Genomic DNA, 12,394 nt, shown 5'->3' with positions numbered 1-12,394 from the left:
CTTCACCTGACTAGGTCTCCTCCCATACCGCAGCCTCAAGGCCTTTGTCTGTGTCTCCTCTCTGTCTCCTCCCTGATGCCCTGTCTGGCTGCCTCCTTGCGTGTGTGATCCAGAGGTCTTGGCATTTAGGCCATCTTCCCAGGGAAGCTTTCCCCTTCCAGCCTCAGCCTGGCCAGGGCCCGCTCCAGATCACTCACTGCAGATAGGAGTGATTGCGGCTCAGTTTTTGCTTTTTTTTTTTTTTTTTTTTTTTGTGGTGCCGGCGATTGAACCCAGGGCCTTGTGCATGCAAGGCAAGCCCTCTACCAACTGAGCTGTATCTCCAGCCCCTGTGGCTCAATTTTTGTTCGGCAGCCTTCCTCCTTGCTGTCCAGTACTAGGAGGTCCCCAAAAGCTGTCTGTGGAATGAAGGGACCTGGGTTCAGATGGTGACTGTAGGTTGTTGCCACTCCTACTAGATCTTAGTTTCTCGGTCTGTAATGTGGAGATAGGGCGCCCCTGTGGAAGGCTGAGTGTGTGGATGATGAGGGGGGCACCTCTGGGTAACCCTGCTTTCCTTCCAGGGCTCCCAGAGGAGCCAGACCAGAACCTATCCAGCCCCGAGGAAGTGTTCCACTCCGGCCATTCCCGTAACTCCAGCTATGCCAGCCAGCAGTCCAAGATCTCTGGTGAGTGGTGGCCTGGCCCCGCTCCCATGTCTTCCCACATCCCCAGATTCCTCCTAATGACCCTCTCCATGGCTGTCCTCCTACCTCCCAGGCTATAGCACGGAGCACTCCTGCTCCTCCAGCCTCTCGGACTTGACCCACCGCCGAAACACATCTACCAGCAGTAGTGCCTCTGGGGGCCTCAGCATAGCTGTGGAGGGCGCTGAGGGTGGTGAGCGGGAGCACCGGCCACCTGAGAAGCCACCGAGGCCTCCCAGGCCCCTGCATCTGTCAGACCGCTCATTTCGGTGAGTCCCACTGCTCAGTGCTCCTGGAAGGACAGACCCCTCCCAGTGCCCCCCTCCAGCTCTTACTTCTTCACCTGTTACACAGGACCATCAGGGTCCCCACTTCAGAGGGTTGGGTGGTGACAGTCAACTGCTGATGGTTATAAGGGACATAGCCCCAGGCCTGCAAGCCGCATGTGTGTAGTTAATGTTGTTTATGATTCTATGACTTGGTCAGGAGCATGGTCAGTGGGCCAGGAGACTCTGTGCTCCCGAGTTGAGCCTTAGATCTTCCAAATACACGTTCTGAGGCCTGGAGTAGGCCAATGTCCTCTTTGTCAAAGCAGCCTTAGGTTGGTGTGAGGGTTAAATGAAATGCAACATGGAATGCAGCTGGAACATTCCAAGTGTCTTGTTGCCGCTCTGACTGATGTGTCTCTGTCCATCCCCCACCCAGGCGGAAGAAGGACTCAGTGGAAAGCCACCCGACGTGGGTGGACGATACACGGATTGACGCAGACGCCATCGTGGAGAAGATCATGCAGAGCCAAGACTTCACGGATGGCAGCAACACTGAGGGTGAGCTTGCCCACATGAGTGAGCTGGGGTGATGGCGCCTGCTCTGGGAGTGTCCCCACCCCTACTCAACCTCCATCCTCCTTGTCCCCACAGACAGCAACCTCCGGCTGTTCGTGAGCCGTGATGGCTCCACCACTCTGAGTGGCATCCAACTGGCCAACAGGTAGGGACAAAGGGACACGGGAAGGGTTGCCCAGCGGCTATGGGTCAAGGTGGTGAGAGCAGTCTGCAGCCCCCTGACCTGGTTTTAAATGCCACCTTGTCACCACAGTGTGACCCTGGGCCAGTCATATTCCTGAGCCTGTTTGCCCATCTACCAGATGATGTAGACAGACTCTCACTTCTGGTGGAACCCTGAAGGACACTCTCCCGATGGGGGCCACTGAGAAAGGGTCTAGCACAGGGCTTAGCACACAGCAGAGGCTTAATGCATGTTTATTTTGGACCCTACTTTTCTTCCCCTTCCTGCTAGATCTGGGAACCCATAAAATAATGTTGGCGATGACTCTTTATAACATTGATGACTCTTTTTTAACATTTTTTAAAGTTATTGATAGACCTTTATTTATTTATTTATTTATTTTTATGCAAAGCTAAGGATCGAACCCAGTGTGTCACACATGCTAGACAAGTGCTCTACCACTGAGCCACAACCCCATCCCCAATGACTCTTTAAAGCACCAGCTACATATCAGGCACTTAGCCAGGTGCCAGGGATACAGCCATGAGCAGCAGTGACATTGAGAGGAGGGGGGGGGGGTCAGACTTGTGCAGTAACCCTTCAGTGGTGGGGTGCTCCTCAAGGCTTCGGCTCAGAGCATGTGCCTGGCTTACACCTGCTCACCACGCTTCCTGCATGTAGGGTTGTGCTGAAAATTTTTCTGTGTTCAGTGGAAGAGTGCCCAGTTAATATCTGGGTCCAGAGCAGAAGAGACTTAACTAGACAGCCCAGGGCCCAGAACCTGCCATGTTGTGCTGCTCTGCTGACCCCTGCTGGCTTAAGCTTGGAATTACAGTCACCATCTCCCAACAGTCCTCTTGAGTTGCCCTGGGTGGAGTGGGCAAGAAAACTGGGGGCTTCCTTGGAAGTTTGTAAGCACCCCTCCGTAGCCCTCTCTGAAATTGAGGAAGTGTGTCTGGGGGGAGATTATGGCAGGTGGCATGCTGTGTCCCAAGCGTCCATGACTTACTTCACTGGTGGTTCTGGCCATAGTAGGGAGAAAAGCTGGCCAGGCTCCCTCCATGGCCTTCTAGGCAAACCTCACGAACCTCTGAGCCTTGTTTCATCATCTTTCAAATAAGCCAGGGTGACTATGAGGATGGGGGCAGCACACTGGGAGCACGAGTGACTGGTGCCCTGGAGAGTCTTGTGCCAGCTGTCTGGCCCCTGCAGACTCTGATACTTAGCATCTCTGTCACCCTGTGCAAGTGACCACATTTCTGAGCTTCAATTTCAGCCCCTCTATAGCTCAGGACTGCCTGCTTCTGAAGCAGCCCCAGGACCTGGCCCAGGAAAGTGCTTATAACTGCAGCATCAAGGGGACATGCCGATCTCTGTTCCCTGCAGGGTCTCCTCTGGGGTCTTTGAGCCAGTGGTGATTGAAAGCCATTGAGGAGCAGGTGAGCCGGCTGGAGAATGGCCCTGCCATCTCGGTTATCCAGACCCACAGCATTCCACGAGGAACCTTTCCCTTCGGATCCGTGCCGCATCTCCTCTGTGCCTCATCCATGTACTCTAGCCCACACCTGCCTCCAAGCATAATTCCATTGTCCTCCCATCCACGCGGGGAGCCTCCTAGCCTATGAAGGCCTGGGCACCACTGTGAATATTCTCTGAACCACTAGAGGGCAGGACAGGCGGGCCCATGCTGCAGAGGAAGACAGAGATGGCCAAGACTGTTCCTGCAGAGACTGACCTGGCCCCCAGCCAAGGATGCGCAGCAGCTTCTCAACATATGGAACTGCTGTGGCCAAGGGGCTTCACCCCCTGTGACTCACATCAGCTTCAGCCAGGCCCCAACAAGGCCTTGCTCCATTGCCTCCATGTCCTCAGGGGACCAGACCACCCCCAGAATCCTGCCACCTGTGACCCGCTGCTTAGTACTTCAGCTGTCCCTTCCCTGTGTCCTGGGGGAACCGCTGGCGGCCTCTTCCTGGGAGCTAAGACCTCAGACCCCACCCGCATTCCAGATGAGAACTTGCCCTCCCCAGTGATGTTCTGCTGCCCTGGCAGCCTGCACTTTGCACATGCTCGTCCCCAGCACGGTCCCATCAGGCCACTCTTCCCCTTCCCCGTGCCACCTTCCCGAGGACTCCTGGGTGCTGCTGCTGTGCAGCCAGAGGCCCGGGGTCAAGCAGCCCGGCTGGAACGGGGCTCTGCCTCTGCTCTCTCTAGCCCAGCTCAGGCCTAAGACCTGTGCGGAGAAAGGCCTGAGCTTATGGTACCCTCTGCCCAGGGCTGGATCCTGAGCAGCTGGCTTTCCTGCGGGAAGGACTGGGGCCCAGCAGGGCTGGGCAAGCACAGTCCCCAGCTCTGCGCTCAGGTCAGCTGGCCTAGGCTGTGGCCCTGCTGGAGAGGTGAATGGGCTCTGGCTGGAGCTGGCTCCCTGCCAGACAGGTCCCCACCCTCCTCTGTAAGCACCCCCACCTCCAGGTTCAGAAGAGGTCGGGTCCCTCAGGGGCCTGCTTTCCCAGTGGGGAGCAGACTGGCCCTGCCCCCGCCTTGCCCTTGCCCAAGCCCCTGCTCTCAGCACTTTTGCCTGTGGTCCTTGTACTGGCTTGAAGGAGGGCTCTGGCCGCCTGCCAGGCCCTGGACAGACTTCCCTGCCCCCGAGTCTCTCTTATTTTGTATAAACCCAGCGGGCTGGTGTTTAGTTAGCCCTATAGGTTTTTTGTTTTTTTTTTTTTTTCTTCTTCCCTTCCTTTTTCTTTTTTTTCCTCTTTATTTTAGTTCTCAGTTCGATGTTTCCTCCTCCTCCAGTGAGGGGAGGTGCCTCTGTTCTCTGCCCCCACCTGCTGGCTGGGTCCCAGCAGGACTGTGGAACCAGGTGGGACCAAAGCCAGGGCTCTGGTTCTCTCTGGGTAGGGTGTAGGTGTCCTCCCCAGGTGGGAGGGTTCCTCACCCAGTCCCCAGCTGGCAAAAGTTGGGGTTGGGAACTCCCTGGCATTGGGACCAGAGCATTTCTGGGGTTTTTGTTGTCATTGTCTCAATCACCTAATAACTCTTTAGAAAGTGAATGTCAGAAGGTGCCTGCCAGGGTGACAGCATGGGCTCTGGCTGGAGAAGGCTCTGGTCAGCTTGGAGAGTCTTTTCTACCTGGCAGAGACCTGGCACTTTAAAAGGAAGCTGGCTGCACTGTCTCAGATGAGGTGACCCCTACAAGATGGGGAAGCCTGTGACCTCACCCAGCCCAAGGAAGTGCAGTCAGGGTCTTATTGGGGTCTGATTCAAGGTTCTGGGGCTCTCGGCACAAAGCAGCTTTGATGCTGTAGGGGAAGACTCCCCCAAACCAGGCGCTCCAGCCCCACATAAGCTAAGGTTTGAGCTGGATGGTCCCCTCAAAAGAAGACAGCCTGCCACCTCCTCCCAGGCCAGCCCCGGGTCAGGGTAACAGGTCTGAGAATTTAACCCTAACCAAATGAAGGCTGGCTAGAGCCAGAGGCCTGGAGCTCTGGCCTCCCCACGAGAGAGCCATTGCTTCAGCCCTCAGGTTCCTTCAAGCTCAGTGAATTCCACCAGGCACCTTCAGTGCCTGCACTTCAAATTCTATATATACAGAGAGAATATATTAGAGATATTTTTGGAAAGGAATTGGTCTGTGCAATGCCAGTCTGGAATCTTCTTGAAAGACAGTTTAACGTTTTTACCAGGAGATTTAAAGAAAATAAAGGTCTACAATATTTTTAAGGTTTTTTATTTTCTAGTCACCCCACAAATGATCTGCCAGGATGGAGAATGTCCCTGTCTTCCTGTCTCTAGGGAGGAGATGGAGGAGGGCACCATGGGTTGGTTTTTTTGTTTGTTTGTTTCTTGTTTTTAATCCTCCTTTCTAACAGAATGTTGCCACCACTGCTCTCCATCCTGTGGGCTGTTTGTATCTCTATCCCAGCTTCTGTCATAGAAAATAACATTGTAAGGGGAACTCAGCCTAGTGTCAGTGTCTTGGTTTGGGGGGTGGGGATTAAATATTGCATTTTTTGTTTATTTTGCTGTTTTGTTTTTTACCTTGCTATTTGCCATTTTGACTTTGGGGTCAAAGACAACATCAGAAGGAAGCTGGGTGTGTTAAGGTGACAGTCCATGGGTGGGGAAGGCCTAGATGACCAGGTTCTCCAAGACCTGACTGTAATCACAGTTGTCACTTCCTTATTACTACAGATTCCTGGGGAGGAAGCAGGCCCAGGGGGGGCAGTTGCCATGCTCACACCTAGTGAAAGCTCTGACATCTGAGCCAGTGGGTTCTGACCAGGCTCTGCAGGTCAGGTGGCCTCAAAGGAGTCTGCCTGAGGGCAAATAATTACCCGGTTCCTCAGTTGCAAATGCAGATAAATGAAAATGTGAGTGTACAATCCAAGCCACAGGAGGTGGCCATCTCTTCCCAGCCTTTCTAAAGCCCCTGAAAGGCCTTGTCTCCAGGCCCCTCACCCTGTTCCTGGGTCCCCAAGCCACAGAGGAGCCCAGTGGGTTAGCAAACTCTGGGAAAGGGTGAAGTCACCCCATGCCTTCAATGAGCTTAGAGGTGGCAGGAAGCCTAGAGGTTTGGGCCAGGCCAAAGGAAGGCAGCTACTAACTGTCCCAAAACATCATTATCTCCACTCCTCAGGGCTGACCCCAATCATGGCCCCTTTAAGCCCCAGAGGGCGATTATCAGTTCCTTCCCCTATGCAACCCTTGGGAGAGGGAAGTTGTCTCAGGGGCCCCTAAAGACAGTGACAGACCTAAAGAACCCAAGAAGACATTCTGTCCCCAGAGAGTGAGCTATGCCAGATTCCCACCTCATCTATCGCCCAAGCTCCTAGTAGAGACAGCAGAAGCTGAATGAGTCACATCTCCCACTCTGTGCCAAGCCCCATTCTGGGTGCTGGGGATACAGTCATGACCATAGACCCTACCTTCAGTGAGTTCACAGGTAAGCAGGCCCAGGCCATGGAGCAAATCAGCTAATTCAAATACAGCAGTGTGACAGAAACACATGTGGGGGCACAGGGGAGCCCTTATCTCCAGCTAGAAAAAGCAGCTTCCTGTGGACAGTGTGGCATCTGGTGAGACCTGATGGGTGAGAAGCAGCCACCTCAGGCACTGAAAGCATCAAAGATGATCTGGCCCAATCTCCCCTTGTTCTCAGAGGAAAGCACCTCCAAGACAGGATAGACCTGCCCACAGGGACTGTCAGAAACCTGTGACACCCTGGGCCGTAGGTGCAGTTGATGAAAGGAGGAGTCACCTGGATGGCCAGGAAAGCCAGGCCATAGTGGGTTGGGTGTCCCCCTCTGCAACTGAAATCGAAATCTCAGACCAAGGCAAGAGGATTGCTAGTTTGAGGTCAGCATTGGCAATTCAGTGGGACCCTCTCTCTAGAAATAAAAAGCGCTGGGGATGTAGCTCAGTGGGAGAACGACCCTAAATTCAGTTCCCACACCGAAAAAAAAAAAAAACGAAACAAAAAAGTCCTCCTCAGTGAACACGCTTTGCACTCCTTCCCTAAGCAGACAAATTAGGGCCTGGGAACCAGGGAGTGGGGTCCCAGGTTCCAACGTCGGATTCATCACCCGCTGCGATTATTATCTTTGGAAGACGGGACTTCACACCCGAAACCCCTTCTAGCTCTGGCTTTGGGCCTATGGGATGTTTAGAGATGGACTTTTTGGAGGAGCGGGTCTGAGAGGAGTGTGGCCACCAACGCAGTCGGAGTTCCCGGCTCGGTTCCACTCCCTAGGGAGATTCGGGAAGCAACCCGCGTTACAATCCTCTTGAACAACTACATTTCCCGACATGCAAAGGGCGGGGGCGGCCTCCGGTCGCGGGTGATATGGGCCTGGGCGTGCTATGGACTACGACTCCCAGCGTGCTCCGTGGCCCAGGGCCGGAAGGTCCCGGATCCGGAATTGAATGTGGTTCACTGCTCAAGTGGCGGAGCTGGAGGGAAATGGTGAGGCTGAGGCCGGGTGCCTGTGGGGTCGGAGGCGTCTGGGGGTGGGACTGGGGGGTGCTCGGGAGCGGAGGCTTGGGCACTCGGAGCCGGATTGCTCTCTCCTGGCCCGTGTACGGGTGAAAATGCTGAAGCCCTGCGGGAGCGCCTGGAGATGATGCAGAATCCGCCACTCTGTACAGCTGTTGAGTGAATGAGAAGTTTAGAGCGTAAATTGGCCGCGATGCCTCTTCCAGTAATGCACCTAAATGGATAGTCGCTTCGTCTTCTGAGCCCTCCCTTTTCTCCAGGCCACAGGGACAGACCAGGTGGTGGGACTCGGTCTTGTTGCTGTTAGCCTGATCATCTTCACCTACTATACCGCCTGGGTGATCCTCTTGGTATGTCTGCCTCCTCCGCCCTCGGCTCACCTTCCCCCATCCCTGGATCTTGAAGTCGACCCCTTACACCATGTGAGCAGCTGCTACGTGCCAGGCACTATGCGGGCTGCTTTACTTGCCTTATGTCATGAAGTCTCCAGAAAGCACTAAGAAGGTGCTAGTGGGGTCTGCATTTTGTAGATGATGAAGCTGAGGCCCAGAGAGAAAGGTCTGGCCCAAGTTTGCCTGGCTACACTTGGAAGGTTGCACAACATTGGGAAGCCCTGATGCGGGTTTGCTTTGCTTTTGAGGGGGGTTCTGCACTTCCTTTAGCCGGCTGGCTCCTGAGTATATTGAGAAACCATGGGTTTTATGAGGACTTTAGGGGGGTTTTGTTTTGTTTTCATATGGTATAAAATCTGCTTAATAAGTGCAGTGTGTTTGGAAGACAAACTCATAACTTGATATCCTGTAGAGAAAAAATATTAGTAAAAAACGACCTGGGAACCCAGACTGGGAATTTCTGGTGAGGCCCGTAGCTAGACTCTCTTAGGGCAGGTCCTTTGTCTTCTGTTCACTGCTGGCTCCCCAGCACTAACCTAGCACAGGCACTGAGCAAGTGCTCAGCAAACAACTTTTAGATGATCAGAGGAAGCAAATGGCAACACCCAAAATGCTATCATCTTAAAGAAAAGCAAATGCTGTCCCAGTGCTCTGAATGGAGTCAGTCCTTTGGAGGAGATGGGATGTTTGGGCTTGGGGGCTGGGCAGGGTGAGCAGTGCTCATCAGAGCTCTGCCCCTCATGCCAGCCATTCATCGACAATGAGCATGTCATCCACAAGTTCTTCCTCCCTCGAGCGTATGCTGTTGCCATCCCCCTGGCCGCGGGTCTCTTGCTGCTCCTGTTTGTGGGTAAGTCATCAGCCCCAATCCTGGGGAGGATGTCGCCCTTTGCCACCACCCTCTCCTACCCTTGGCATGCTTTCACACTTTGGCTATTATTATTGTACATCTTCTTGAGGCTTCTGGACCCCTACTTTCCCTGAGGTTTCTAGGCCACAAGTCAGTAACTTCTCTGGTCTTCCCAATACCTCAGGCTTGTCTCCCTTTTCCTCTCCCCTCCGCCATCATCACTTGGCTCACACCTCAGTCACTTCCCACCCTCCTGTTGCCCTGGATCATAGATCCTGCATCTCTTTACCTCTCATGGCTTCCTTGGGAAAGGAACTGTGTCTTCAGCACCAGCACAGGCTGTGACACTGAGTTGGTGCTTTAGTGTCAATCAACAGATGACTGGACAATGGGATTAATGAGCCGGTGGGTGGTGGGCAGGTAGTAGGAGGGCAGGGGCATGAATAGGGGAATAACACATGGACCTCGTTGGCCATGGAATCTAAAGCACTAAATGGAGCTAGCATCTTGCCTGTGGCGGGCACTCACCATAACTGTTGAATGGATGAGTGGATTTGTAGTTTGATGAACGGGAAGGAACATAAGCAGCTGGCTTGGGGGTGGTTGGGCAGGGAGATGACTCTCCATGTGGTCATTTCACCCTGCCCTGGCCTCCCAGCACCACCAGCATGGTATCAGCTGGTCTCTCTGGTCCGTACATTCCAGGATTATTCATCACCTATATTATGCTGAAGAACCAGAGGGTGACCAAGAAGGCTCAGTGAAGGCCTAACAGAGAGGAGGCTGCCGGCATCTTCTCTCCGTCCATCCCCTCCAGAGCAGGGACCAAGGGTCAGAGCCTGTAGGACAGTCCAGGCAAGGCAGCCCCTCCAGCCTGGCTGCCATGCAGCCCTCTTAGGGATGGAGCTGCTCAGGCAGACCAAGCCTCTCCTGCTCACTCTTCCAGAAGCCAGGAGGAGGGAGAAAGACCTGGAAGCCTCCCTTTCATTCCCTTCCGTCTCAGGGCCTGCCCGCCTCACTCTCAGACTGTCCCTTTTCCCTCTGGGTTCCACCTCCTTGCTCAGTTTCCCTCCAGTGACATACTGATGACGTGGGACTTAGCAGGGTGTGAGGAAGCACATGGCCTCTCCCTGTGTCCCCTGAGCATTGCTGCTCCCCAAAGGCAGCTTCTGAGTCGGACACAGCCCAGACCCCACAAGGACATCTGGACCTGGAAAGCCCTGAGGAAAGCCTGAAGACCCCAGGGCACTGGGACACATTAAGGCAGCCACCCCAGGCCCCCAGGCCATGTTTACCTAGGACGAGCAGGCTCCTGGCCCAGAGTGGCCTGTTTGGGAGAACTCAACAATAAATGTTGATGGTATGTTTGTCTCTCTGTCTTCCTTGAACAGGGGAGCGGGGATGGAGGGGCTTGGAGCTGGTCCTACATTGGTCTCTAATCAGGAGACCTGGGTTTGTGCTGTGCCTGCTCTGCACTGTCCTTGTGCTGATTATGGGCTAAAGCAGGAACTGGGACATATGTAGTTCTGACTGCTAGAGTTCACAGCTGGGAAGTAGGCAAAGGCATGCCCCTCTAATACTTTAATTTAATATGGTCTAATATTTTAGGACCCTTGGGTCACTCCCCTAAGTGCCCCAGTCTGTGGTCCATCTCCTGCGTCCAATAGCCCAAGTCAGTGTGGCTGTGGCAGGCTGCTTTCACTGGGTGTTCTGTTGAATGAGATGGCAGAGGAGACAGCCTGGCCATCTGTCCCACCAGCCCCTCTGAGCCTCAGCTCTCCCCGATGCACTTAGGGAAAACCTCCATCCCTCAAACCTTGGGTGCTCACTTGTCGAAGAGAAAAGGGGACCAGCTGCAGACACAATGGCCCATCCTCAGCTGCTCCACCCTCTCTATCCTCCAGGCCAGGCAGAGCTGCCCGCTGGGCTTTGGATCCTGTCTCTAGTAGAGGTGTCCTGTCGTTGATGGTCCCCTCTCTTCTGGGAACTGTGTAAGCAGCTCCTCCCAGTATGTCCTGCCATGCTCCAGGCTCCCGCTTACAGGACCCTCCATCAACCCAATGATTCCCTTCAGGTCCCCCCCACACCTCATGCTGTACTGAGTTTCTCCCCATCACTCCAGGAAGACTGTACCCACCAAAGCTATCAGTGATGTCTGCTCTTTAAATTCAAAGGACACTTCTGCTCCCATTAAGCTTGTGACATCTTTCAGTCTGTGACGACTGTTCTGCTTGATATGTCTCTGGCCCTCATACTCCTCTATTCTGCCATGAGATGCTGGGCTCTTCAGGGTCGGGTTGCAGGCCTTCTCTCCCCATACCCTCCCTGGGTGACATCACCTTTCTTCTTGTCACCTTGCAGACTCTCAGTGCCCCTCCCCACACTCTTGAGCATATCACCTTATTTCTTTCATCGCCCTTCACACTGAGATTGCCTGGTTCGCTTATTGGCTTATTACATTGCCCCCTAGAGTGGACGTGCCACCCATGCAGGAACCATGCAGGCCTCATTTCCCAGTCAGTGCTCAGCAGAAGCTTGTGCTTGATGAGTATACATTGGACCCGTGTGAGTAGGGGGTGCCTTCGGCCTGGCTCTCCTTTCAGCCTCGATGCATTAGTCCCTAGCTGTCTGCTGGAGGTTGTGTTGGGACCCCAGATTCATCTATCATGAGCTGAATTCTCACTTCCCCCAAATCTGGCTTCCTTCAAGTCCTGTCCCTCTCATGACTGATTTTCTATGTCCCCAACCCTGGCTTTCCTTCCCAACTCCGCGCATCCACATAACCCCAGCCTCTGCCAGTTTTCCTTCCCCTAATCTCACCCCAGCCAGCCATATTTCTGGTGCCAAGATACCATCCTCTGCCAAAACCAGGGAAGGCTTCCTCACTGCCCTCTCCTGCATTCCAATGTGATTGTGCACAATAACCAGTGTCCTTTCCTGTTTCCTCTCTCCACATTTTTTTTATTGAGCATTTGTACATAATACCAGTGTCCTTTCAAAAATGCTTAGCTGGGGCTGGGGCTGTGGCTCAGTGGTAGAGCGCTTGCCTAGCATATGTAAGGCGCTGGGTTAGATCCTCAGCACCACATATAAATAAATAAAGGTATCGTGTTCATCTACAACTAAAAAAATAAAGTGCTTGTCTGGGGGATTGGGGATGTAGCTCAATGGTAGCATGCTTGCCTAACATATACAAGGCCCTCAGTTCTATCCCCAATCCCACCAAAAAAAAAAAAAAAAAAAATGCTTATCTGAGCATCTTTCTCACATTCGCCTTTACTTATAATGCTTCTCCGGGTTCCTCAAGACCACTGTCAACCACCACACCAGTAAGCCCCTACATGCCTAATGATGTTCTCTAATCACTTCAATCACTCTGGTCTTTCACTTCCTGGGACTCATCAAGGCCCTTTGCAACCCCTGCTCACAAGAGTCCAATATATACTCATCAAGCACCAGT

At 53.5% G+C, this 12,394-nt stretch overlaps 2 protein-coding genes across 2 annotated transcripts in view; both read left to right on the top strand.

The window, feature by feature from the left end:
• The window catches only part of Eeig1 (estrogen-induced osteoclastogenesis regulator 1), a 32,504-nt gene extending 26,787 nt beyond the window's left edge, over window positions 1–5,717 (top strand). The window contains exons 7-11 of the mRNA XM_026386469.2: window positions 564–668; window positions 760–955; window positions 1,392–1,513; window positions 1,607–1,676; window positions 3,081–5,717. Of these exons, the coding sequence (XP_026242254.1) occupies window positions 564–668; window positions 760–955; window positions 1,392–1,513; window positions 1,607–1,676; window positions 3,081–3,126 (539 nt within the window). The 3' untranslated portion in view covers window positions 3,127–5,717. The remainder of the gene's footprint in view (window positions 1–563; window positions 669–759; window positions 956–1,391; window positions 1,514–1,606; window positions 1,677–3,080) is intronic.
• A 1,880-nt stretch (window positions 5,718–7,597) lies between these two features.
• On the top strand, window positions 7,598–10,276 carry Dpm2 (dolichyl-phosphate mannosyltransferase subunit 2, regulatory). Its single transcript, XM_026386478.2, has 4 exons — window positions 7,598–7,662; window positions 7,953–8,042; window positions 8,832–8,934; window positions 9,640–10,276. Exons 1-4 carry the CDS (start codon window positions 7,660–7,662, stop codon window positions 9,696–9,698), a joined length of 255 nt encoding a protein of 84 aa, XP_026242263.1. The 5' UTR covers window positions 7,598–7,659; the 3' UTR covers window positions 9,699–10,276.
• Window positions 10,277–12,394: the final 2,118 nt, after the last annotated feature.

Source organism: Urocitellus parryii, chromosome 4 (assembly GCF_045843805.1).
Source record: "Urocitellus parryii isolate mUroPar1 chromosome 4, mUroPar1.hap1, whole genome shotgun sequence".
Taxonomy (NCBI): Eukaryota; Metazoa; Chordata; class Mammalia; order Rodentia; family Sciuridae; genus Urocitellus; species Urocitellus parryii.
Note: the sequence above shows the minus strand (reverse complement) of the source record. Positions and strands in the feature narration are given on the sequence as shown.

Excerpts from the sequence above, each read along its gene's own strand:
- Dpm2 (XM_026386478.2), top strand. Across the intron at positions 8,043-8,831 it reads CCGCCTGGGTGATCCTCTTG|CCATTCATCGACAATGAGCA; the intron begins GTATGTCTGCCT and ends CCCTCATGCCAG. Across the intron at positions 8,935-9,639 it reads CTTGCTGCTCCTGTTTGTGG|GATTATTCATCACCTATATT; the intron begins GTAAGTCATCAG and ends CGTACATTCCAG.